We start from the raw sequence: 23637 nt of genomic DNA on the forward strand, positions 1-23637 counted from the left end.
TATTTTTCTTCCATAACCATATAGACCATATAATGTTCTTCATGAAGTAAATTAATTTTCTAAGTTCACCATTTCCACAAACTATACAAGTTACGTTAAATTCTCTTATTAAATTTAAACACATAATTGTATTAAAAACAAGGCTTAGAATAGAACTTGTATCAAAACTTTTATCCTTTTCACTTATTAAAGTGACATGTTGTAAGTGGTGAAAAATACAAATAATGTTAGTAGTGAGCTCATGTGAAAATAATTAAAGTGATTATTCATTTCTTGTAACTTGCAATCTCAACAAGTTTTGAAATAATTATAATTGAAGTTGTATTTATAGCAAAGTTTTAAATGTAACAGTCCTCTCCTCTGTAAAGATAAAATTATTTGTACTTCATTAGTTAATACAATTATGTGTTTGAATTTGATTGAAAAACTTACGTATATATAGCACCTAAGAAGCTATAACTAACATTTACAATTTTTTTTTTTTAATTTACAAAACCAAACCATTTAAATTTCAAATGGTTAAAAAAAAAAAATCAATTGTAATTGTATAGTTAATGACATCATTTGTGGTGGCCCTGTTGTGATTCCAATCTCAATTTCTCTTTCCCCATTATTTGCCTAATTTTGCCCCAATAAAAATTGCACGTTTGGCCCATAAATTTTAGGGATGTTTTCATTTTGACAATTTACTTTTTAAAATTTTCATTTGGAGTTTTTTCATGCTTAATTTTATTAGTAATCTAATTTTTAAATGTGCTTTATATTTAACTATTTCATGAAGTACTAGCTCCAAAATTCGGTAAAATAAAGAAATTTTAATTGTTATAAGTAGAAAAATATATTATGAATGACCAGAAAAATAATAGAAATGAATTGTCCCACAAATATGAAAACAAAGTCAATATAAATGGTCAAATGAAAATTTTGGAAAGTAAAGGGTTAAAAAAGGGATAATTATTGTTTTACATTGCACTATTCATGTAAGATTTACATTTTAGACTAAAAAAAAGTGGACAACATTGTACATATTTTCATAAATACACTATTGTACACATCATATACTATATTATATAATAAAAATTGGGTCTAAAAGTTGTGATTGTGCCAACTACCAAGTGACTACTCTCATAAAGTATTAAATTTATTTTATTATGTTAGGATATATTTCCTCAAATTAAGAGATAAGATTTAACAATAATTTAATTTAAGTAAAAATTTATCATTTAAATTTAACAAATTTAAATTCTATTCAAATTAAAAGCCTATTGTCAATCATTTCTAAACTTAAATACCACACAACACCCCAAATTTTTGTGTTTCTTTTCCTCAAAGTTGCATCCTATATTTTATTAAAGTAAGTTATTTAATAATTCAGTTTTAATTATGTTTGTAAATTTTTTAAACTTACATATGAATCTTCTAAAAATTCAATAATGCTACATTCTTGTTGAACAACATCAACGTAACATTTAGATCCACTTCAATCCATTCATTCTATTTCAATCCACCCAATCCATTCAGTCTATTACAATTTGTTCGGTCCAGTTTGATCCATTTTGGTCCACGATAGTCCATTCAGTAAATTCTTTATTTTTATTTTTTAATATAAGTTATGCTCTAACTTACAAGTTATATATGCTTCCTCTTTAATAGAATCAAGACGTATAGAGAATAAACTATTTGTAAATAGCACTATAAAGTATAAACAAATTACAACCATACATTATATTATTTACAAAATATCTCAACTTATATAATAATTGAATGTAAAATGCATTATGTTTCCTTAAAATAAATATGCAAATTTAAAATACTTTCAAATAGCCAATATAAATAGCTTAATTTAGAAAATAGAATATATTGTATGATTCATATCAATTATATTTTGTCATAAAATAATCACATTGTTTTAAGAAGAGTTTGAAACTAACAAGTCTCATCTACTTTTTACTAGTTTTTATTATCTGTATATATTAAGAGGATTCAGAAAGTTAGTTATTGCTTTTCTCCCTGTCAAAAATACCCCTAAATTAATTAACCAACAACTTTAAAATGAGGTTAAAATAGTAAATTGGCAAAAGAAAGTTAGTTATTGTTTTTTTTTTTTTTTTTTTTTGTAAAAAATACCCCTACCTAAAACTTAAAAATGAGGTTAAAATAATAAATTCCTACTTCTACGTTGAAATGTCTACCTGCTTCTAATAAACTCTTACTTTTATGTTGATTTAAATTTCTACTTCTACTCACTAAATCCCTACAAAATAGGATTACTCTTTTTTTAGTTTTAAAACTCCTCCAATCTACAAAACTCACCCCACATATTTATTTTTTTTAACTCAAAAAATAGAAGAGCCTCCGAGCACGCGCGTGAGCATGTGCTCAGAGACTAGTTATTATTATTATTATTATTATTTTATGAACAAAAAAAGAGTCCCATGCATGTCATCATTGATCTCACCCACTTGAAACCATAGAGCTCATGGCATGAGGCAACCCTAAATTCGTTAGGGTTATCCACATCATGGCACAATATTTTCACAAAACACCCAACTCGAAGCAGGCAACTCTTGGACCCAAAACAATTGCACCCCACCCTCAAGGTTACTTTTTACTAGTTTGGATAAAAGTGTCCAACACTGTATATATTTATTGGTCTACCTTAATAATTTTCCTAAAAAAAAAAAAAAAAAATCCTCTACTAAAAGTCACCAACTACCTTCAGCTCTAATACAACTGAAAGCCTACCCCTTTCTTCCTTTTGTCTTTCTCAAGAGAAAAAGAAAAAAAATCCAACATCATCAGTAATCAGATAAGGCAACAACATGTTCTCTGTAACTGTAAACCCCCTGAAACCCCCATTCTCCTCCGCCTTCCTCAACCCTCTCAACAACCACTCCCTCCACTCTCCTCTCCCTAAAACCTCTCTTAAACCCATCTCAGCCGTTTTCTCCCCATCTGGCCAATCCCAACAACCCCAATACCAAAACCAAAACCCACAACAACAACAACAACTCTATCAACCCTTCAGGCCACCCCCCTCTAACCCCCTCACCTCCCAATTCCACTCCCTCGACACCGCCAACCGCCTCGACATCCTCGCCAACCGCCTCGGCCTATGGTTCGAGTACGCCCCATTAATCCCCGCCCTCATCCGGGAAGGCTTCACCCCTTCTTCCCTCGAAGAAGCCACCGGCATTTCCGGCGTCGAACAGAACAGGCTAGTGGTCGCTGCTCAAGTTCGAGACTCTCTTGTGCAGTCCACTTCCAACGACCCTGAGTTGCTCTCTTCGTTCGACCTCGGTGGTGCCGAATTGCTCTACGAAATTCGCCTGCTCAGTGCCCAACAGCGTGAGGCTGCGGCGCGTTACATCGTTGATAGTAAGCTTGATGCTAAGGGCGCTCAAGACCTCGCTCGAGCGATGAAGGACTTCCCTCGCAGACGCGGCGATAAAGGGTGGGACAGTTTTGATTACGGTATTCCAGGTGACTGTCTTTCGTTTATGTATTATAGGCAAGGTAGAGAGCATAGGAACCCGTCTGAGGAGAGAACTTCTGCTTTAGAATTAGCGTTGGAAGTTGCTAAGAGTGAGAGAGCTAAGAACAGGGTGTTGGAAGAGTTGAAAGGGGCGAACGAAGGGAAAGGAGGGGAAGAGGGTGTCGAGAGTGGGGTTCGGGTTCCGGTCGTCAGATTGAAGATTGGTGAAGTGGCGGAGGCGAGTAGTGTGGTGGTGTTGCCGGTTTGTAGAGATGAGGAGAGGGAAATTGGGGTTTTGGATGCACCGAGGGAGTGTAGGAGTGAAGGGGAGTTTGGTGTGGTGGTGGCGGAAAAAGGGTGGAAAAGGTGGGTGGTTTTGCCGGCGTGGGCGCCCGTGGCCGGGTTAGGAAATGGGGGAGTTGTTGTGTCGTTTGTGGACGCGAGGGTATTGCCTTGGAAGGCGAATAGGTGGTATAAGGAGGAGGCTATATTGGTGGTGGCTGATAGGAGTAGGAAGGAGGTGGCTGCAGATGACGGGTTTTATTTGGTGGCAATTGATAGTAATGGCGGGGGCTTGAAGGTTGAAAGAGGGTTGGCATTGAAGGAAAAGGGTGTGACAGAGAGTTTAGGGACTGTGGTGTTGGTGGTTAGGCCACCAAGAGAAGAGGCTGATGATCAATTGGCTGATGAAGATTGGGAGTGAGGTAGAGTAATACTATGTTAGTATCAGTATTACTAGTGGAGATTGAAGCAAGTGTTGTAGAATTTTAGCAATGGTGGAAGCTTGAAGTTCAGTCAGATGGACTTCAAATTAATGACCTCTAGAAGGGGTTTTTTTGTTTTCTTTCTCCATTGTTGCCAAAGATGGCTCTTGTTTAACTTAAAATCTTGTTGTAATCTTCTATTTTATTTTTTAATAGGGAATTTTGCCCTTTGTATTCTTGCTTCTATTTGTATTCATAAAATACAATATGATATATATTCACTACATTTTTCTTTTCCTTTTACGTTGTTGCAGACTTGCTTGTTTGTTATATAATGCTTGCCTTAAGTATTCACAATTTACAGCAAATGTATAATAATCTTTTGTTAACCATTAGGAGTGTGTTTCTTGTATATACTACCTAGCAATACATTTCTTCTGGTCTTTCAATTGTAATGGAAAAGTTTATCTTCTTGTATTTCTTTGTTCGTAATGCAATTTTATTGATTGAGATATCAATATTAGATATGCAAACTACAGAACAACAGACAGGACCCCAGACCTCTTTCAAGTTTATAAGACTACAATATCAGTACTTGTGTCTTTATTATAAATTGAGTCTGTGCCTTTTGTATAACTCTCATGATTGTTTGATTTGCATAACCTTTGTTGACCAAAGATCAGAATGTAGTTTATTTAGCTGTCACTACCATTTAATTATAGCTGTCGTGTTAGCTAGAGAATAGAGTGGCTGCCAGCAGTTTGATGAGTCATCCATATCTGTTTTTAAAGGGAATAGCAGTGTCTTGAGAGGTTACCATAGATCATTTCAGGAGTGAAAAATTACAATAACCTCAATAGATGTTGCCACAGGCCTTCTTATGTACGAAAGAAACAACTTGAGAAGCTTCCACTAAGGTCATCAGTTAGCCACATCAAGAACAGAAAGAGAAAACCACTACTTCAGTTGATGTGAGGGAGGGGTTGAATAACCATTTCAGTGATCTAAAGGACGCAAGATTGCTGGTCTCTGGCCCTTCTCATCTGTTGGCAGAATCACTTAATAATATCCAATCATCAAGGTCAAACAGGTGAGTTATTGTATTTTCTCTCATTTAATATTTCTACTAACTACATTCTCAAGTACAACATAGGGTACTATATCAGACGACCATGTTTATTTGCTTGTGGAGTTGACAAATTGTGTTGTAGACTTGTAGTCTCAATGTTTAAGTAGGGGAAGTTTTTTATAGGCAATGTATTTGTGGTAGATGTGATGAAAAGCTTATTACCATTCTTAGCATTGATGGTGGGGTACTGAGAGGCATCGTTCCTTTGATAATCCTTGCCTTTCTTGAAAACCAGCTTCAAGTTTTTGTGGAATCTATCAATGCTTATGCTTTATGTTTAATGGTTATGTAGAACCTGATTCAGAACCTTGGCCTAGTTTCATTATCTGAAATAGACCACTGGGATTTTCTTCTTTCATTATTCTCTTAAATAGAAACTAGATGATGAAGATGCTAGTATGGCAGACTACATTGACTCCATTGCTGGGACTAGCACAGGTGACGTTGCCATAGCTATGCTTGGCACACCAAATGAAAGCAACTGGTCATTGTTCACTGCAAAAGATATTGGACAAAGTTTGGCTCCAAACTGGTTTCGAGCTATCTTTTCTAATCCGTTACATGATGATTTATAAGATTATCCATGTGTAGTATTTAAGCAAATCACATAATTCATTTGGAAAGTCATATGACTAAAACTACAAATGAATGGTCTCTTCAATCACACCATTGGTTGGAGCAAGATAGCTCCAAACTAGTTTGGAGCCAAACGTTTTCCAAAGATATTAACTAACTTTTATCTGGAAGAAAGTCCACTTGTTTTATCCCCAGAAATCAAAACATGATCTACAGCTTGTCAAAATGCAGGCTGCAAACTATAGCAATTTTGTTTGGAAATAATATCAGAAACTTATTTTTCCAAAGTTGAGAGAGAGCCTATGAGAAGGAAATCATTTGAGTTCTTTATATTTTGCAGGTATAACTTCCACTGGTATGACATGATAATAAAATGGGCCAAATCAATATGGAACAGTCATGGCGTGGTTGTGTACCCTTAAGTGAAGTGGACAGCTTCATCAAATGGGTTAGAAAAGTAGCATATCGTCTCAAATATAATGGCAATTATCTGCACAGAAAAGTCAGATATGATCAGAGGAAAAAAGTTTTGTGAGAAGCCAACCAATGTGATAACTCCCTGTGAAATTCAATGACTGCTATATAACATGATTGAATGATTTAATTTACATTTCATAATTTGCTTGCATTGTGAGAGGTGACCAGGAAATATCTCAAAATGATATTCTACGTTCTTTAACAAAATGGATCATGGTAAGCTTCATGTTCTCTGATCATGGTGCCTTAAGGGAAGTGGTACGTTTGATTTTCAATTTTTTTACCACGAAATTCAGGGTGCTCCTGAATCCATCTTTCCATGGAAGGGTCTTCAGAACATAAAGGTTCCTAAAAGGGTTGCTTTCTTTGTGTGGATAGTAGCTTTATGTCAGCTTCTTACTTTGGATAACCTCATGAGAAGGGGTTTGGTTGTAGTAAATCGATGTTGTATGTGCCGCTTTACAGGGGAATCGATGGACCACCTTCTTCTTAATTGTGATGTAGCTCATGCTTTGTGGGTGAATATGTTTCAGATTTTTGAAGTTCAATGGGTCATGCTAGGCTCTATTGTGAGTTTACTATTTTGTTGGAGATATTAGCTTGGGAAGTATAGATTAGATATTTGGAATTTGGTTCCTAATTGTTTGATGTGGATTGTTTGGATGGAGTAGAATCATCATTTACTTGAGGATCTGAAAAATCATTGGGGATCAATTAAGATTTGTTTCAGTGAACTCTGTCTGATTGGTCTCGATGTTGGGGTTCCTGATTGTTCATCCAGCACAAAGTTTCTTGTTTCTCTTAGAATAGCCTTTTGATCTCTTATATTTTTTTTAGCAATGACACTACTCTTATTACCTATATATATATATATATATTATATTTTATTTTTTATTTTTTTTATTTTTTTTTATTTTCTTATTTTAAAATTGTTCTCTCCCTCGAACTGGATCTTGCAAAGAGGGATGAAAAGCATGAAGCTAGAGATGGCAAAGGTTCAGGACTCTTCAACTGGTTTACAGGCGAGAGTGAGACAGTTCAAGCACTCTAATTGATGTTGTTCTGGCTGCAATGATGATATCCTTGACATATACGTCTGTTTTCTTCCATGGCTCTGGTTTTAAAGACAACTATCTTCAAAACCAGTCATTAATCAACCATGCAACAACCGTTTCAAATTACTTTCCCTAATCAATAGGGACCATTCACATAATGTCTACATAATGCATACCTTTCAGTTTGTCTATCAAAGAAGGACCTAGCTAGCACCTGTTTCCACAGCCATTTAGTTACAGAGTGTTAAAAGAATATATGATCTCTCGTTCTGCCAATTTGTCTATCTAAGAAGCACCTAGCAGCCTAGCACTTGTTTCCACCGCCATTTTAGTTTCCAATCTGTTCTTGACAGCCAAGCAAGCAAAAGAAAATTTCCACCATCTAACAATGAAATGCTCTATCTCTAATTTCCAAGGTTCTGGTTTCTAAGACAGGCTGTAATATCCATTAAGCAACAATGATTCCTTGTAAAAAATATACAAGTACAAAGGTTTACGCCGTCTGTGGGGATCGAACCCACGACCACGTGGTTAAAAGCCACGCGCTCTACCACTGAGCTAAGACGGCTTTCTTGTTTTGTCTTTTCTTCTTTTAATATAACATTTGATTAAGAAGCGATCAAAATAAGCTCCAGCACTTCTTGGCTTATATGAATAGTAACTGCAAGCATAGTTAATATAAATCCAAGTAGGTCCAATTATTAGTCCGAGTTTTTTTTTTCTTAAATTATAAATTTATTTATATAATCCAACAACTACTGTGGGTTTTTTTGTGACTTGCTCAACCCGGACGGATTCTTAAAAAACTACAAGTTTTTTTCATGTGCTTCAATCATTATTTGTCCAATTTTAAACTTTTAAGTTTCATTAATATTTTGAAATTTTGGTCTTTTCAACAAAAATAAAATCTACCTTTTTCAGTAAAAAAAAAAATGCAATATTTAGAAAAGAAATCAATGTATACAATTTATTTCATGATTTATTTAGTATTATTTCCACAATGTAGATTTATTCGGAAGAAAATTGTGGATTTCAATTAGCTCAACTGATAAAGTCTTTGATGGTTGAATAAGAAATCTAAGGCTCAATCCCCACTTAGATCAAAAACAGATTAATGTCTTAATCTGATGATAAAGAGTTATCACCAAGAGTTAAATGGAAGAAAATTTAAAAAATTTCAAAATAATTTAAATTATTTCATTTCATAATTTTTTACTTTTTTTAGATTTTTTTTGACTAAATAAATTATTTCTATTAGAAAATATAAAACTTAAATGTAGTACCTTAGGTGCTGTTCCTTAAGTTCCCCTATTAAGATTTAGCCATGTGGTTACTTAACTAAAAAATACACTTCTATTTCATGAGAAAAAAATCATATGACAGAATCTTAAGAGGGGAACCTAAGGAACAACACTTAAGTATTATATCTAAGTCTTGCCCTTTTTAATAGAATAAAACTTAGATACTGTACTTTAAATGTTATTTTTTAGGTTTCTCTCTTAAAATTTAGACATGTGACTACTTAACTAAAAAATATACTTTCATCTTATGAGAAAAAATTCACATGACAAAATCTTAAAGGGGAACCTAAGGAACAACATTTAAGTACTGTACCTAAGTTTTGCTCTTTTTAATATGAATAATGCTAGAGATACAAACTATTTTACAAAAAAATTTACAAACTGCTGATATGGTAAGTGATTATTGATAAATGAAAAAGTGATATTAATGGTAAGCCTAGGTGAAAATCAATAAGAGATTGGTCACATTAATATTTTGTAAAAATATTGTAAAATAGTTTGTGGTTGTAGCATTACTCTTCTAATATATGTCAAATTTTGTGTTCATAATTTTATCTTTTGGTTGTATATCTTCTTAGACTAATAGTGCCTAATAGTTAAATTAGGGGAAATTAAAGATTCCATTATTCACCCCATTCCATCTCCATTCCATTGTATGTGTTTTTAATAAAATAAAAAAAGAATCTATTACTTTATATTTTCTTAAAAATAAAAATAGTTGAGCTCTTTATGTGTACAACATGACTCCATCATCTCATTTGAATGTTTGATGGACTCCATGTTCATTTGAGACTAGAGAAATATCACATGACACATGATGGTGAAACACGAATACTACGGACATGAATCACATAACTTGCCTTCTAGCAAGTTCATTTCTTTTTCTGAAGTAGCAAAGTACAAAATCATGTCCAGTATATTGTATCATTGTAAATCAGGGAAGATCCGGCTACAAAACAGTTTTTCTTTCTAGTTAATAAACTACAGAGAACAGAACTAAAAGCTAAAGGAGAAAACAGTACCACAAAAACCATCCCAAACCCCTGCAAATTCACCTCAAGTAAACTTGGATTGCACAAAAATAAACTTGAACGTAGTAATATTTTTATTTTGCTTTTTAGGGAGGGGGGATTAAATTTCTGATTTGATTGGTAATTAAGATAACAATTATTGAGAACACAAATACAAATGTACAAAATTTTATAGTGTCTTTAAATTTCTGATTTGATTGATAATCAAGATAACAATAAGCATTGAGAACACAAATACAAATCCACAATACTATACACTTCAGAAGCTCATTCACAAATTGATCCAAAACAGATCCGTACTTCTTATTGCAGTTAGCACAAGTTTGATATCTCTTTACAAAAGCATTCAATTCTCTTCTAAAACTACTAGGCTTCCGAATATATCAACCGTGCAACTTCTCTACCCTGAAGTAATTAATATTGAACATACACAACCTAAATAACAATGAGAGACAAGTAAACCATGATCAATTCTCTGTAATCTGACCACAATCTTCAATTACAACCCGCTCCCTAGTAGTCCCACCGTCCGATCCCACCTTCTCCATTTCCTTAACCACACTGTAGCCATCCACAACTTTACCAAACACAACATGCTTCCCATCAAGCCATTGGGTCTTCTCAGTGCAGATAAAGAACTGAGAGCCATTGGTGTTCGGTCCAGCATTAGCCATTGATAAAATTCCTGGCCCTGTATGTTTCAACTTGAAGTTCTCATCCTCAAATTTCAGGCCATAAATGGACTCTCCTCCAGTCCCATTTCCCTTTGTGAAATCCCCTCCCTGACACATGAAGTTTGGGATTATGCGGTGAAATCCCGAGCCCTTGTAATGTAATGGCTTCCCAGATCTCCCAATCCCCTTCTCCCCTGTGCAAAGTGCACGGAAATTTTCAGCAGTTTTAGGTGTAACATCAGCAAATAGCTCCATTACAACTCGTCCAGCTTTCATCTTTCCAATCAGAATGTCAAAGAAAACCTTTGGATTTGACATCTTGTTTTCCCAATTAAAATCCTTATAAACAGTACTCCAATTTCGGACAACAGGTTTCTGTTCAAATTAGAAATATGTGAGCACTCTCATTTCTTTAAAATGATGTTACATATTCTACAAAAAGCACAACCAATACCTACGAATTCAAACATAAATTCTACCAATGTTTCTGTTTTACATATCTGCATCATAGATTATCACACATTCAAGAGACAGATTTTATATAACAGATAAGTTAAAACTCTATATAATCTGTAAACTGATTAATCTTAATCCAAGCTTTTCAAAAGTCCAAATTAGCTACTCCTAATAATCTAATACAAACACTATTGTAAGTTCAGATTCCTTTCTCTCAATCCATATCCTTCAAGAACAGACAAGAAAGTTCCATATCAATATTGTTACTTATTACTTTGACCCATATATTTCAACATTGTAAAGTCAATAAAGACAAACACACTACACAAACATTATCCAACAACCAAGCCAGTAAAACATCAACCCAGAACAAACAAAAGACCCATCATTTTAACAGTCACTCAACAGGTACATAATTAACAGTCAAGACTCAACACTAGGAACAAAAGGTATTAACCATTGTTACCATATCACCATGTATTGTCCTTATTTCAACACAAATCAATCAAAAACATAAAATGGGCAAATGGGTCATTGGCAAAATTGTTTCTTTAATTTTCTTCTTTGAAGAAAAAAACACCCACAAATTGTAGAAGGTGCAAATGGGTAAGTGACAGAAAACGAGTTGCAAAATCCAAAACCCCAAAAGGGGAAATGGGTTTTATAAATGTTTCATCAATCTATAACAAAAATAATCCTCAGGCAAACATGAGAAATTAAATCATGAGGATATAGAAGATGATTCATGATCTTGCACAAGTTTTGAGCTCAACGGGCTTTGATAAAACCACCCGCAAGCCTTCGATATGTGCTATCTTTGTGTGAAACAAAATAACAAAAAATAAAAATGCATTGATTGCGAGAGATTACAGATATGAAGCAGAACAGAAAGAGATGGAGAGGTTGTACAGAGTGTCTAAGTACCCGTAGGTTTAAGATTGGCGTTGGAGAGGCTGTGAGCGAAGCACCGTGATTCTGCTTTAGTTTGTGTTTATATAGGCACAACCTCGAAGGGGTTAGGGTTTTAGTCTCTGGTTTTTTTTTTAACAAAATTGACCCTTTTCTTTGGCATATTTATTTTGTTTTCCTTTTTTTTTTTACCCCAACTGTTTGTTATTTACTTAAATTACAATAACCTCCCTGGAGCCTTGAGGTTTGGAAAAGTATATATTTTGTTTATGTAAACGATATTCCACCTGTTGAGATTTCAAATTATATGACAAATAACCCCTACGAAGATTTTTGTCAATTAAAATAGAGTCAAATACATAATTCATGTAAAGGATACTAATTAAATTGGTTATATAATAAGAAAAATAAAAATTATAACATATAGACCAAGGCTATTCACGAGTCGGCTTGGGTCGGGTTTGTGCCCAACTCAAAACCGACTCGACGACTTCGGGTGACAGAGCAATTGACCCGCTATCGACTATCGGAAACCACAAGTCAAGTTGGTTTCGGTTCGAGTGGGCAACGATCGGTTTTGGTTGAAATTGATGAAGAGTAGCAGCCTTAAACGATGATGGAGGGCACGTTTGGTAGACTGTTATAAACACTGTAATGTAATAGATATTTCTATAGCATAACTATTTGATTGTTTAGTTATGTTTTTATTACAATAAATAGTTATTACTTATGAATAGTTATTCTTCAAAATGAGGAATAACTATTCCTTATCAAAAGTACTGAATATTTATTCCTTCACCTTATGTAATAACTTAAAAAAATTTTCTAAAAAGTCATTAGTTGCCACATTTTCAAAATGAAATAAAATAAATTTTCCTTGTTAATTATCAATTTTATTTTGAACACCCTAAAATAAGTGTATTTTAGGACATTTGACTTAAAAATGATTTAATTACACATTCTTTTTATACTCTACTAAATTGTTGATGCATATTCAGGATTCTATTCCTAAATGGTCACCGAACTAACGAATAGTAATACTTATTATATTCTAACTTAATGTATTTTTTGTAATACTTATTCTTATTTTCATGTAATAATCATTACAGTGTACCAAACATGCCCGGAGATTTGGCTAGATCTCAACATCAGTAGTGGAGATCTTGCTAGATCTCGTTGAGATTTGGGCGAATCTCAACAAATCTGTGTCTGAGAGAGAGAGGGAGGTCAGTTGAATTGGTTGGACTCGGTTTTTCACGCGAAGACCCTCTAACCGACTTGTTGGTTTCAGTTCCTGGACATGGAGATCTGCTGCAGATTGTTGCCGACGTCGAATCAAACGGTTTTTGGTTCGAGCTAGGTGGTTTCGGCGGGTGGATCGATTGCGGGTTAGACTTGGACACCCCTAATTATAGACACCTCATTCTATAATCTCCATTTAATCTAAAACCAAGAGTAAAATGGCAATCTCACAACATAATGGTACAAATGACATTTGGACTGTTAGATTAGTAAGTAAGCCCTTTTATGTACTTTCCCCAAAAAAAAAAAAAATTGCTTCTTCTTTTGATGATTTAAAAGTGCTTCAATTTTTCACCAATTATGTGACATAACTTGTGTGTGTGTGTATATATATATATATATATATATCTTTTGTTGAGAAAATACTAAGCATTTTTGGTCCCTCAAGTTTTGAATGAACGCAATTGGTTAATAAAATTTAAAAAATGAGTGTTATTAGTCAATCAATTAACTTATGTTAGTTTTCTTTTTTTACCTTTGTGTCTAACAAAGCATTGATGCAGCATTTTTTTGATGACATGGTAAATGCAATAGTTGTATGGTATCACATTAGTTTTTAAAAAAAATTGAACTGCCAGATTAGATTTAGATTTATTAATTCATTTTAGTATTAAAAACTAAACACCAATAAGAATTTAAAAATAGATTGGGGTTTTTATTCATTTATAAACATATAGTTGTTTGAGTCTTTTTTTTTTCTTTTTAAATTCTTATTGGTGTTTAGTTTTGTAAAACTAAAATGATTAAAAAACTAAATCTAATGCGGCAATTCAAATTTTAAAAACTGATGTGGCTCAATTATAGAATTTGCCATATCATTAAAAAACTGTCACATCAATTCTCTCTTAGATACATTGGCAAAAAAATAATGGAAGTTAACAAAAATACTAATAGTGCTTTTTTTTTTTTTTTTTTTAACTTGAGTATCAATTATATTATGCTTATTCAAAACTTAAGGGACCAAAAGCTTTTAGAGAGAGAGAGAGAGAGAGAGAGAGAGAGAATGGCACTCCTCCTCATGAGGCTTGTTAAATGCAAAAATTAAGACCATGTCATTTTAAACTTTGAAGTTACTGGGATTTCAAAAAAAAAAAAAAAAAAATTGTAGTTACTGGCAAAATGTTCAATTTTTTTTTTTAGTTTATAGATGAATGACATTCCCCTTAAGGTATGTATAAATTGTAGAAATCTTTTTCTGAAATGGAATATTTTGTTATTGGAAACTTAATTTGTGTATTTTTACAAACCTTATGGGGGAGTGTCAATCCATGATCCTTTTTTTTTTTCAGATGGAAATATGTGTTAGTTTGTGAGGTAATTGTAATTTACCTAAGTTTTAATCATTGTTATTAATTCCGTTCCATTCCAGTCGAAACGGCCGGAATTTCTCGTGCCGGTGTGCAATCCAGAATGGTACTACCACCCCTTCCATCTCGGGTCAAATTCCGGCCTGTTTCAAGGTGTTTTGGCTGTTTCGGTCAATTCTGGCCAATTTTGGGTGGAATGGGAATTTCGGCCAGTACTAGTTTTGCCCTAAAAAAAAATCTATCCTGCAACTATGTTATTTTACATTTCAAATCAGATGTTCACAAATCCGTTCACACATGTAAAGCTTCTATTTTTACAAGTTCTAAAGCTTTAAATTTAGAAGAAAATAATCACAACCCAAAAAGAAATTAAGAAGAGAGAAGGAAATTAACAACAATAACAGTGTCCAACCTTCATCTGCATACTCGATCTTTTCTTTTCCCTTTTCATTTTTGGCTTTATTTTCTTTCTGCACTACATTTTTTCACTTGCTTGTCTTCACGTTTCGTCAAACCTTTAGAGTAAGAGCTTGAGACTTTTTTCTTTGCTAAGACGAATGCTAAGACCATTCCCATCAAAGATCTTAAAAATTTTAGCATTTAGTGTCTAAAAAACCAACTTTATAACATATAACACACCACTTTACAATATACCTTACATCAAAACTTCTATTTTTTTTAACACTTCTGTAGAGAAGGAAAATTTCCGACCTATCACAAGCTGACACATCACACTACCAAGTCCACAAAATGCAGCCAATTATAAAGCGCCACATGCTACTGCTAGGTTTTACTATTGCTATTCAGAAGCCAACAGAAATTCGCCAAGTGTCATACAGGAACCAATCATGCATCAGCTCGTGTAAGCGATGACACAAGCAACCTCGCACGTGTAAGCGATGACACAATCATTCTAGCATGTGCAGGCGATGACATAAGCGGACCAATCAAGCTCTGCCATGTGTCACCAATTAGACTCCGCCACGTGTCGTTTACCTACCCCAAAACTCCTATAAATAGAAGCCTTCCTAAGCCATTAGGAGGACACCAAGAGCCATTTGAAGCACAAGCAGCATCAGAGAAGATTCAGAAGTCCAGAAGCTCTGCCGGAACCAAGCTCTAAAGCCTCCAAGAACTTCAAGAACTTCAACTTCGAATACGAAGAACATTCGAAGAGAAAAAAAAAAAAAAAAAAAAAAAAGAAGAAGAAGAAACCTCCACCATCACCACCACCAGCTAGATCCACGACCATCGGACTGTCGAACCCACGACCCACAGGAACCAAAACCATGACCATTGGACCCATGACCCATGCCCATTGAACCACAATCGCCGACCATCGCCACCACCACCCACGACCATCAGACCATCATACCATGACCCACAACCCAAAATCAAAACCACAGTCATCAAACCCACAACCCATGATGGCTCACAATCACCGAACCACAACCATAGGCGGCCCACAATTGCTGAGACCACAACCATCGGTGGCTCACAATCGCCGAGACCACAACCATCGGTGGACCACAATAGCCGAACCACGGGAGAGAGAAGAGAGAAGTGAGAGAGGAAAGAGAAGACAAAAATGAGAAAAAGAGACATTGGATTGAATAAAAAACAATTTTTTTTTTTTAACAATCCAGCTATAGTGAGCTGTTATTGATAATAGCTCACTGTAGCTCAATGCTAAAAATTTTAGCATCTAACATTTATGTTGTAGGTGTGTTTTTATGATTTGAGGTGTTAAAAATGCTAAAAAATAACATTTAATATTTTTAGCACATTTGATGAGAATACTCTAAGAACTTGAGACTTGTTATTTCTTAAATCTAATTTGGTAAAGTTTTGAATGCTCCTACTTCCAAGATATATTTGTCTTTTAGTGAATATGAAAATTATTATTTTATTTGAATTTTTAATGGTGTGATGGGTTATTGCTTATTAGTATTTACTTGCCTATTGAGGTACATTGGATACAGTGTAGGCGTGGAGTTTTATTTATCACACAATGTGAGGGCATTAATTTATTATAATAATAAGTACGAAAAAAATTATATATTTTTTTTATTTTTTTTAAGAATCTCAAAACACGGAACCCTAAAATAGACCAATATCAAAATATTCTGTTCCATTGGACAAACCGAAACAATTCCGAAATGAAATTAATAACATTTGTTTTAATTACCTATAATCAATTGAGCTTTTCATGTTCTTTAAAAGTGGTAGCCTTTACACAAAGTGGCCTTTAGTTTTCTAGTAGAGCTGCTTCAACCATATAGGTTCCTACAATCAACACAAAGACAAAAGGTAAACTGGCCTTTAGACATGAAATTTCCTACCATCAACATGAAGACAAAGGGCTTTGGGGAGAACTAGTACAAGTCCATATTGGAGATGTTAATTCTCCAATATGGGATTCAAGTTCAACAATCTCCAATGAGCAGGTCAATAATGAGATATTCTGCAATATAAATTTTATTATTAGATATTTTAGATTAATTTGAAATTGTCACAGTGCATTATAACTGAATCTTTCAAACTAAAATTGAAATTTCCGAGTGAAATGGGTCAAGTTTCTTAAGTGGGCTCATTAGTTTTAATTGCTTGCGAAGGATTTGGTCTTAGTAGCGTATATGAGTTTTTGTCGAGTATTTCGGCTTGTTGGGATCTTAGGAGTTTACTGCTTCGTCAAGTTTTTATTTAATTGACGTTGCCATCTTCCATGGGGACTAATTAATCATATTTTTTGAAGTGATGTGATGGCTTAGGTTTATAAGAGCAGCCATGACGGTGGAGCTAAAAATAAAAATTTAGTTATTTGGCACTATAAAAAGTTACTTTATCTATTTTACATACTCACTTTACAAAATATTCTGCAGCAATTGATCTATTTTAGTTTTCAACATAATAAAATAATGTAAACATCACAATAAAATAATATATCAACTACAATAAAATAATATATCTACTACAATAAACAACAATAACAACCATCGCTACTGCTGCCACTACCGCTGCCACCGACTCTTCCACTGCCGCCGCCACATGATAGCGAATAATCGTCTAATGTTAACAAGTGATTTTTTAACCCCAAACTATACTTATACATTTACTTTTTTACTAAAACAATTTCTCAATCATCATAATAGCAAATAATCACCTAGTTTAACAATAATATTTTGTTTTAACCCCAAATTATATATATATATATATATATATAAATTTATCTTTTGACTAAAAAATATTTCCCAATCGTCATGATAGCCTATTATCGTCTAGTATAACAACATTATTTTTTTTTTAAACCAAATTTGGACGAAGGTGAATGCGAGTGATAAGGTTGAATTGCTAGCATGTCGAAGAGCTGTTGAATTTGCTGTGGATGTTGGGTTCTCAAGGTTGATAATTGAGGGAGATAATAGTTACGTAATCCAAGCCATTTCTTCTCCTTTGGAAAATTCTTTGCTGTTTGGGAATGTTGTTAATGATATTAGGCATTTGGTTTGGGGGCTCCAGTGGGCTAGATTTTGCTGTGTTAGAAGAGGAGTAAATAAGGTGGCACATGTGTTAGCTCAATATGCTAGGAATACATTAGATGAGGATCTATATTGGATGGAGGATTCTCCCACACCAGATTTAGAAGCCTTGTATCGTGACTCTTTATCAATTTGAATGAATGAATATTTCCCCTTCAAAAAACTACTATAAACTTTACTAAATAAGTTGTGCAAACTATTATATTAGCTTTAAACATACAAAAAAAGTTATTCTGAAATTTATTTATTATTGTTGGTTATTTGTATCAATGAAATTTATTATTAAATCCATTTTAAAGAATTTTGTAGTTAAGTTAATACTTGATAGTAACTTTAATATTTTCCGTTATTATACACCCAAGTATACATGTCTCAACATCATTTATAAAAAACCTTTACTATAATTTATATATNATATATATATATATATATAAATTTATCTTTGACTAAAACAATCACCTCAATTGTCCAAAAGCAATTTTGGAACAATGTGAACTATAAAATGGAAGAATTTTATAAGAAATCACATAAAATAGAACACATATTATAGCTGAAACAACGTAATCCATAGATTACTCACATACATAACTCAAACCAAATTACAATAAAACTCACACACTCTCACAAGTTCCTATGACTCATGCTTCTCAACATATAAAAAAAGAAGTTCCTACAACTTGCCTTGCAATTGCCATAATGTACAAATTTAATTCTTAAAAAGATACTCACTAAGGCAGGATTAGTGAGATCTGTTTGTAATCTTTTAAACGTATCATTTTCCTATCCTTTCCCCAATAAGTTCAAACCTAATCTCAATAGGAAAAGTCATTTCAGCCAACAAAGAAAAAAGATGTGCTTCAGCACTATTTTTCATGTAATTTCAATCATTCTGGGAAAAGAAATCTCTCAATATGTTTACATTTTGGGTTAAACACTAGCTAATTTTGAATATTGAAGTTACTTGTCGTTCAGGTTGATTTGCCACCTGATGCCAAGGGAAAAATCTTATGACAAGAGTTTCCTTTTATCATATTCCTCAAACTAGCATCATTCAATGTACACAGACTGAAGAGAGGAAAGCGGCATAAAACGCTTCAGGTCCGCTTGATCTTTGAAAATGTTCCAGTCTCAGAGAAGTAGGTGCTTTGAATTCCACTGCCAAGCTGGTGGGCAGAGCCTGCGGGTTACTGAGCTCTATGCCCTGTAGAGAGAAATGGCAATTAACATATCATTGACATGAATATGCGACAAAAATATTAGACAAATTAAAATAGCAAAAAGGTTATGAGTAAATCCAATCAGTTTAGGATAGCAGAGAAGTTGAGCATTTGGTAAGGACTCTATAAAACATCTAGGACTTAGTTCAAAAATAAAGCTGCAGCAAATTTGAACTTGACAAACTCCCACTTAAAATAGATTCATTGCACATCCGCTACATTGGCTGGTTAAAAGACCAACTATTTATGTAGGTTTCATGCAACATAGTACCTTGAACTAATTAGAAGAAAACTATACTATCCTATCCTAAACAACTTTTCCTCAGCCATTTAGTAACTTCATTTTTGCAACACCTTGCTGACCAGAAGCTTATCACTACAATAAATATCCTTATCTGATTCAGCCTCTAATAGAGATTAACTCTAGGAACTTGTAATGGTTTAAATCAGTCTAAATGAGGCTCATCTCCATTTGTATTTGAACTGGACAGAAACCAGTTCATGATCAATTGTTCAGATACATGGTGCATAAAGCACCATCATTCCATATTCGCTGAGATTGTAAAAGAGAAAGTTACAGAATTTGAAAAGAAACAAAGAGAACAATAACAAACCAAGAGAGAAGGAGAATGGCATTCATGTAGCTGTCATCAACCATGAACTAAGATCTTGACCAATATGTGTTTAAATGAGTGATGCGTTTTACACCTCAGATTTTTTGAAATAAGATCTTGTCCATGAACTGACACCTATTCATTTGAAATACAATTGGAGTGACGAGAAACCCTATCCTTAATTCAATTGCTAACTTATTATACCATGTGAAATTGAAATTTCATAGATGACTAAGAAAATAAGTATGCAAACAAACACTATCATGAGGTATGGTCAATTTTGGCATAAATTCTTATAGCAGACCTTCAGGCTTCCTACAAATGAAAATTTTAAAACAACTCAAAACTCCTGATAGTTGTAAAGCCCTCACACTCTCAGTTTTCCTATACATATGCAAGAACTATGGAATTTCATGATATTGAATAAGAGAAAGTTTGGTCCAAAGAGGGGCTAACTTAATTACAGCAACATATGATAATGTTAGGGGAAGAGTTTCATTGAGATTTGTTTACTTTAAAACGTTACTTTAAGTCATACACTTGCTTGCATTAATCCTGACCCTTCTCAACTACCCTGACCCCTTGCAATCAAAAGACATTCCTTAAAATTGAGTATATAACCATAAAACTTTAAACTGAGTGCCTAAAATTTCCCCTTTACCAGCATTTTCTCAGCAGCCAACCAAAATGTTTAAACTAACTAAACATTTTGATAAAACCCCAGCCAAAAAAGTTCAAACACCGAATTTCCCCCAACATACCCATTTTGATTCACATGCAATTAAGTGACTTAAAGCCTCACAAACTGCATAAACGAAGAGAACACAACCAAATCACAAGGATCCCATCACAGAGTGGACAAACAAACCACACCATTTTAATCACGAATTTAAAAATACCCAAATCACTACTCAAAACCTCAGATACCACAAACCACATATCTTAACTCGTAAGTCTTAACCACAAATCATATCGCAAAAATCATTATAAAAAAATAAAAAATAAAAAAGAAGAGAGAAAGAATAGAGTGATACCTGAGATCGGCAGAAAACCAAAGCAATGGGCTGAGGAAGGCAGCGGCGGCTTCGGCAGAGATGAGCTGGGCTTCGAAGTGGGTGAGGAGGATGATGAATCGGGTCAGCGATGGTGCGTGAGCTTCGGTGGCGGCGGTGAGGAGACTGATGAATCAGTGAGAGTTTGTGGATGAGGATGATGGGAATCGGTGAAGCTAAAGCCTTTGTGGAGGATGAGAGTTTGAGCGCTGTCTGTGAGAGCTGAGAGCTTGAGAAGAAGAGAAGAAGAAAAGAAATAGAAATAGAAATAGAAAGCTGGAGAGCTGGAGCTTTGTCTTTGTGTGATAAACGGAAGAAAGAAAAGAAATAGAAAAAGAATTAAATAAAGAAAGAGAAGAAATATTATTTTAATGTTAGTGGGAATAAAAAATTGTTTTTTTTTTTTTTTTTTTTTTTTAGCTTCAAGCTACCTTATGCAAAGTGGCTGCAGACTGTTTATTTGTTAGGTAGAGTAGTTTGGAAATTGTTGTTTATAGTTTTTTGAAATACGTGGGTGAAAAAATGTATTGAAATGTGTGAAATGCTGTTTAAAACTAAAAATGTTGTTTGAAATGACAACCCAAACAGGGCCTGTAACTCTTACCTACATTTACTTCATTATTGTAGAGTACTTTTTATTTTGATGAAACTAAAATAGCAATGTAATTATTAGTTTTACTATTGCTAGTACTCTAATATAAAAAAGTTTAAGGACAAGACTTTTGTGCCACAAGACCTATGATAATCATGACATGTGCAATTTGAATTATGAAAAAAATGTAGCAGATTTATGTGAAAATTATAATTCACCAATTACATGTGCATATATCATCAAGTTGTGACAAAAAAGAGAGAAATGAAATCACTTCCGCCATAAATACTACATTGTCGATCCTAGTTATCTAAAATGGTGAAAATATGACGAAGATTCTTAAATATGCTTGTAAAACCTTTTCTATAATTTATATATATTATATTGCTCTTTGTAAGAGCAAAAAAAAAAAAAAAAAAAACACCGTATGTTTCCATGAATCCAAAACAACAACAACTATATTTATTAATCTCATCTCATTGAGCGCAAGAGCAGTCTCCAATAAGAATTTTGTCAACCATTGTTTCTGATGTGACACCAACTATATTTATTTTTATATTGGTTTATAAGATTTATGCACTAAAATTGTTAGTTACATTAACATTTTCTTTTATACCCGTGTATGCTTGCCACCAAGGCATTTTATTAAAACTTTTTCATACAATTTATTTTTATACATAGCATTACTCTTTAATTTTATTTAGGGATTTTTTAAATTAAGGAATATACTTCTTCTTTAAAAGAAATGTTATGCCAAAAAGAAAAAAAAAAGGTTTACTTAGAATAGGAATTCTTCCGCTTACCATGGAACCTTTATTTTTTAAAATAAAAAATAAACTTGAAAAAAATTTAGTTCCAAAATATGAAAATATGGTACTCCAATAAATTTTTGTGTATACTTGAATTAAAGAGGGCATATATTTTTAGTAAAGTTATAGTTTTACGGAAGAGTGTAACTTGTTAGTTTATTTACGCTTATGCAAACATATATAGGTGGGACTAAATTCTTGTTACATCATAAAGATATTATACATACATGCATATTATTTTTAGACTAAAATGCAAATTGCACTCGCTAAGTTTAATTGAAATTCATTTTAGTCTTCTAACTTTACTTTCTTTTAATTGAGTCATTTAAATTTCAAAATTATCCAATTTAGGCATTTTGTACAATTTCGTTAAAAAAATTGTTGTTAAGTATGCAACTAATGAAAAACGATTTTTTGAAAAATAAATCTTACATGAAAAATCTATAAAATATTTCATTAATTCTATAGATTTTTTTTTGGTGTGAAAATAATTTTTTTAATGAGAATTTTTTAACAAAATTGGACACAAGTCATGAATTGTATAAATTTAAAATTTAAAAAATTCGAAGTAAAGTTAAAAGATTTAAATATATTTTTAACCAAATTTAAAAAGTGCAATTTGTATTTTAACCTTATTTTTAATACAGAATCATTCCAATGTTAAAGAATGTTATTATCCCAGTACGTCAATGCAGTTTTCTATTTTTATAAGCATTTCTAATATTTTTTTCTTTTTTTCTTTTTTTTTGCTTTTCATTATCTCTTTGTATGATAGGATTTTCAAACAATATTTTTAAACTCCATGATTTGACAATGCCATGCAACGAGAACAAAATATGTGTGGAAAGATGAGAACCTGCAAAAACCCCCTGTCTCGGCGATAGCAAAAGGTAAGGAAAAAGTTAATAGAGATGAGATGAGATTTCAGTGGTGGGCCAACAAAAACCCAAAGGAAGAGATGAGCCTAAAGTGACGAGTCCAATACAGCCCAGCCTGATTTCTGAAGAAAAGGACGTAGTGGGCTTTTTGGATATGGGTCAAAATAAGGAAAGTAAGCCCAAGACCCAAGTCAAACAGAAGAGGTTGGCTAGAGAAAAAGTCCCATCTAGCGATACCAACATGACTGGCCGAGGAAATGGGCTTGGAACCAAACGTAGAAGTGAAATAGAAGCATTGGAAGTTATGGCTTGTTTGGAAGTTTAGAGAGGGAGGAGAGTAGAGGGGAGTAGAGGGAAGGGGAGTAGTGGGGAGGAGAGTAGAGGAGAATGATTTACCTCCACCTTATTTGGATGTTTTTAAAATTAGTAAGGGGGAAGGGAATAATTAGCCCTTCCCCTTGTGTAATTTTGTTAATATAATAAGGGTAAATTAGGTAATTTACTTGGTCAATAGTTTATATACTCTATTCCCCCTCCAAA

General features: G+C 33.4%; 2 protein-coding genes, 1 long non-coding RNA gene and 1 other non-coding gene across 6 annotated transcripts; 1 reads left to right on the plus strand and 3 right to left on the minus strand.

The window, feature by feature from the left end:
• The first annotated feature begins 2710 nt into the window (after positions 1-2710).
• Positions 2711-4476, plus strand: LOC111997431 (rubisco accumulation factor 1.1, chloroplastic). The gene has a single exon (XM_024029516.2). The coding sequence runs from the start codon at positions 2823-2825 to the stop codon at positions 4176-4178; it is 1356 nt and encodes a 451-aa protein (XP_023885284.2). The 5' UTR covers positions 2711-2822; the 3' UTR covers positions 4179-4476.
• Positions 4477-7912: 3436 nt separating this feature from the next.
• On the minus strand, positions 7913-7984 carry TRNAK-UUU (transfer RNA lysine (anticodon UUU)). Its single transcript has one exon. It is a non-coding gene; the product is annotated as a tRNA-Lys (tRNA).
• A 2034-nt stretch (positions 7985-10018) lies between these two features.
• LOC112025598 (peptidyl-prolyl cis-trans isomerase CYP19-3) lies at positions 10019-11907 on the minus strand. Of its 3 annotated transcripts, none has more exons than XM_065773865.1 (2): positions 11803-11907; positions 10019-10797 (listed from the first exon to the last, which is right to left on the minus strand). In XM_065773865.1, the coding sequence occupies exon 2, from the start codon at positions 10738-10740 to the stop codon at positions 10216-10218; it is 525 nt and encodes a 174-aa protein (XP_065629937.1). In that variant the 5' UTR covers positions 10741-10797; positions 11803-11907; the 3' UTR covers positions 10019-10215. The 3 variants fall into 3 exon arrangements, with proteins under 3 accessions (XP_065629937.1, XP_065629939.1, XP_065629938.1); XM_065773867.1 differs by having other exon boundaries at positions 11788-11867; XM_065773866.1 differs by having other exon boundaries at positions 11749-11853.
• Positions 11908-18479: 6572 nt separating this feature from the next.
• LOC112015753 (uncharacterized) lies at positions 18480-21128 on the minus strand. Its single transcript, XR_002883254.2, has 2 exons — positions 20801-21128; positions 18480-19136 (listed from the first exon to the last, which is right to left on the minus strand). It is a non-coding gene; the product is annotated as an uncharacterized LOC112015753 (long non-coding RNA).
• Positions 21129-23637: the final 2509 nt, after the last annotated feature.

Source organism: Quercus suber, unplaced genomic scaffold (assembly GCF_002906115.3).
Source record: "Quercus suber isolate HL8 unplaced genomic scaffold, Cork oak 2.0 scaffold_82, whole genome shotgun sequence".
Taxonomy (NCBI): domain Eukaryota; kingdom Viridiplantae; phylum Streptophyta; class Magnoliopsida; order Fagales; family Fagaceae; genus Quercus; species Quercus suber.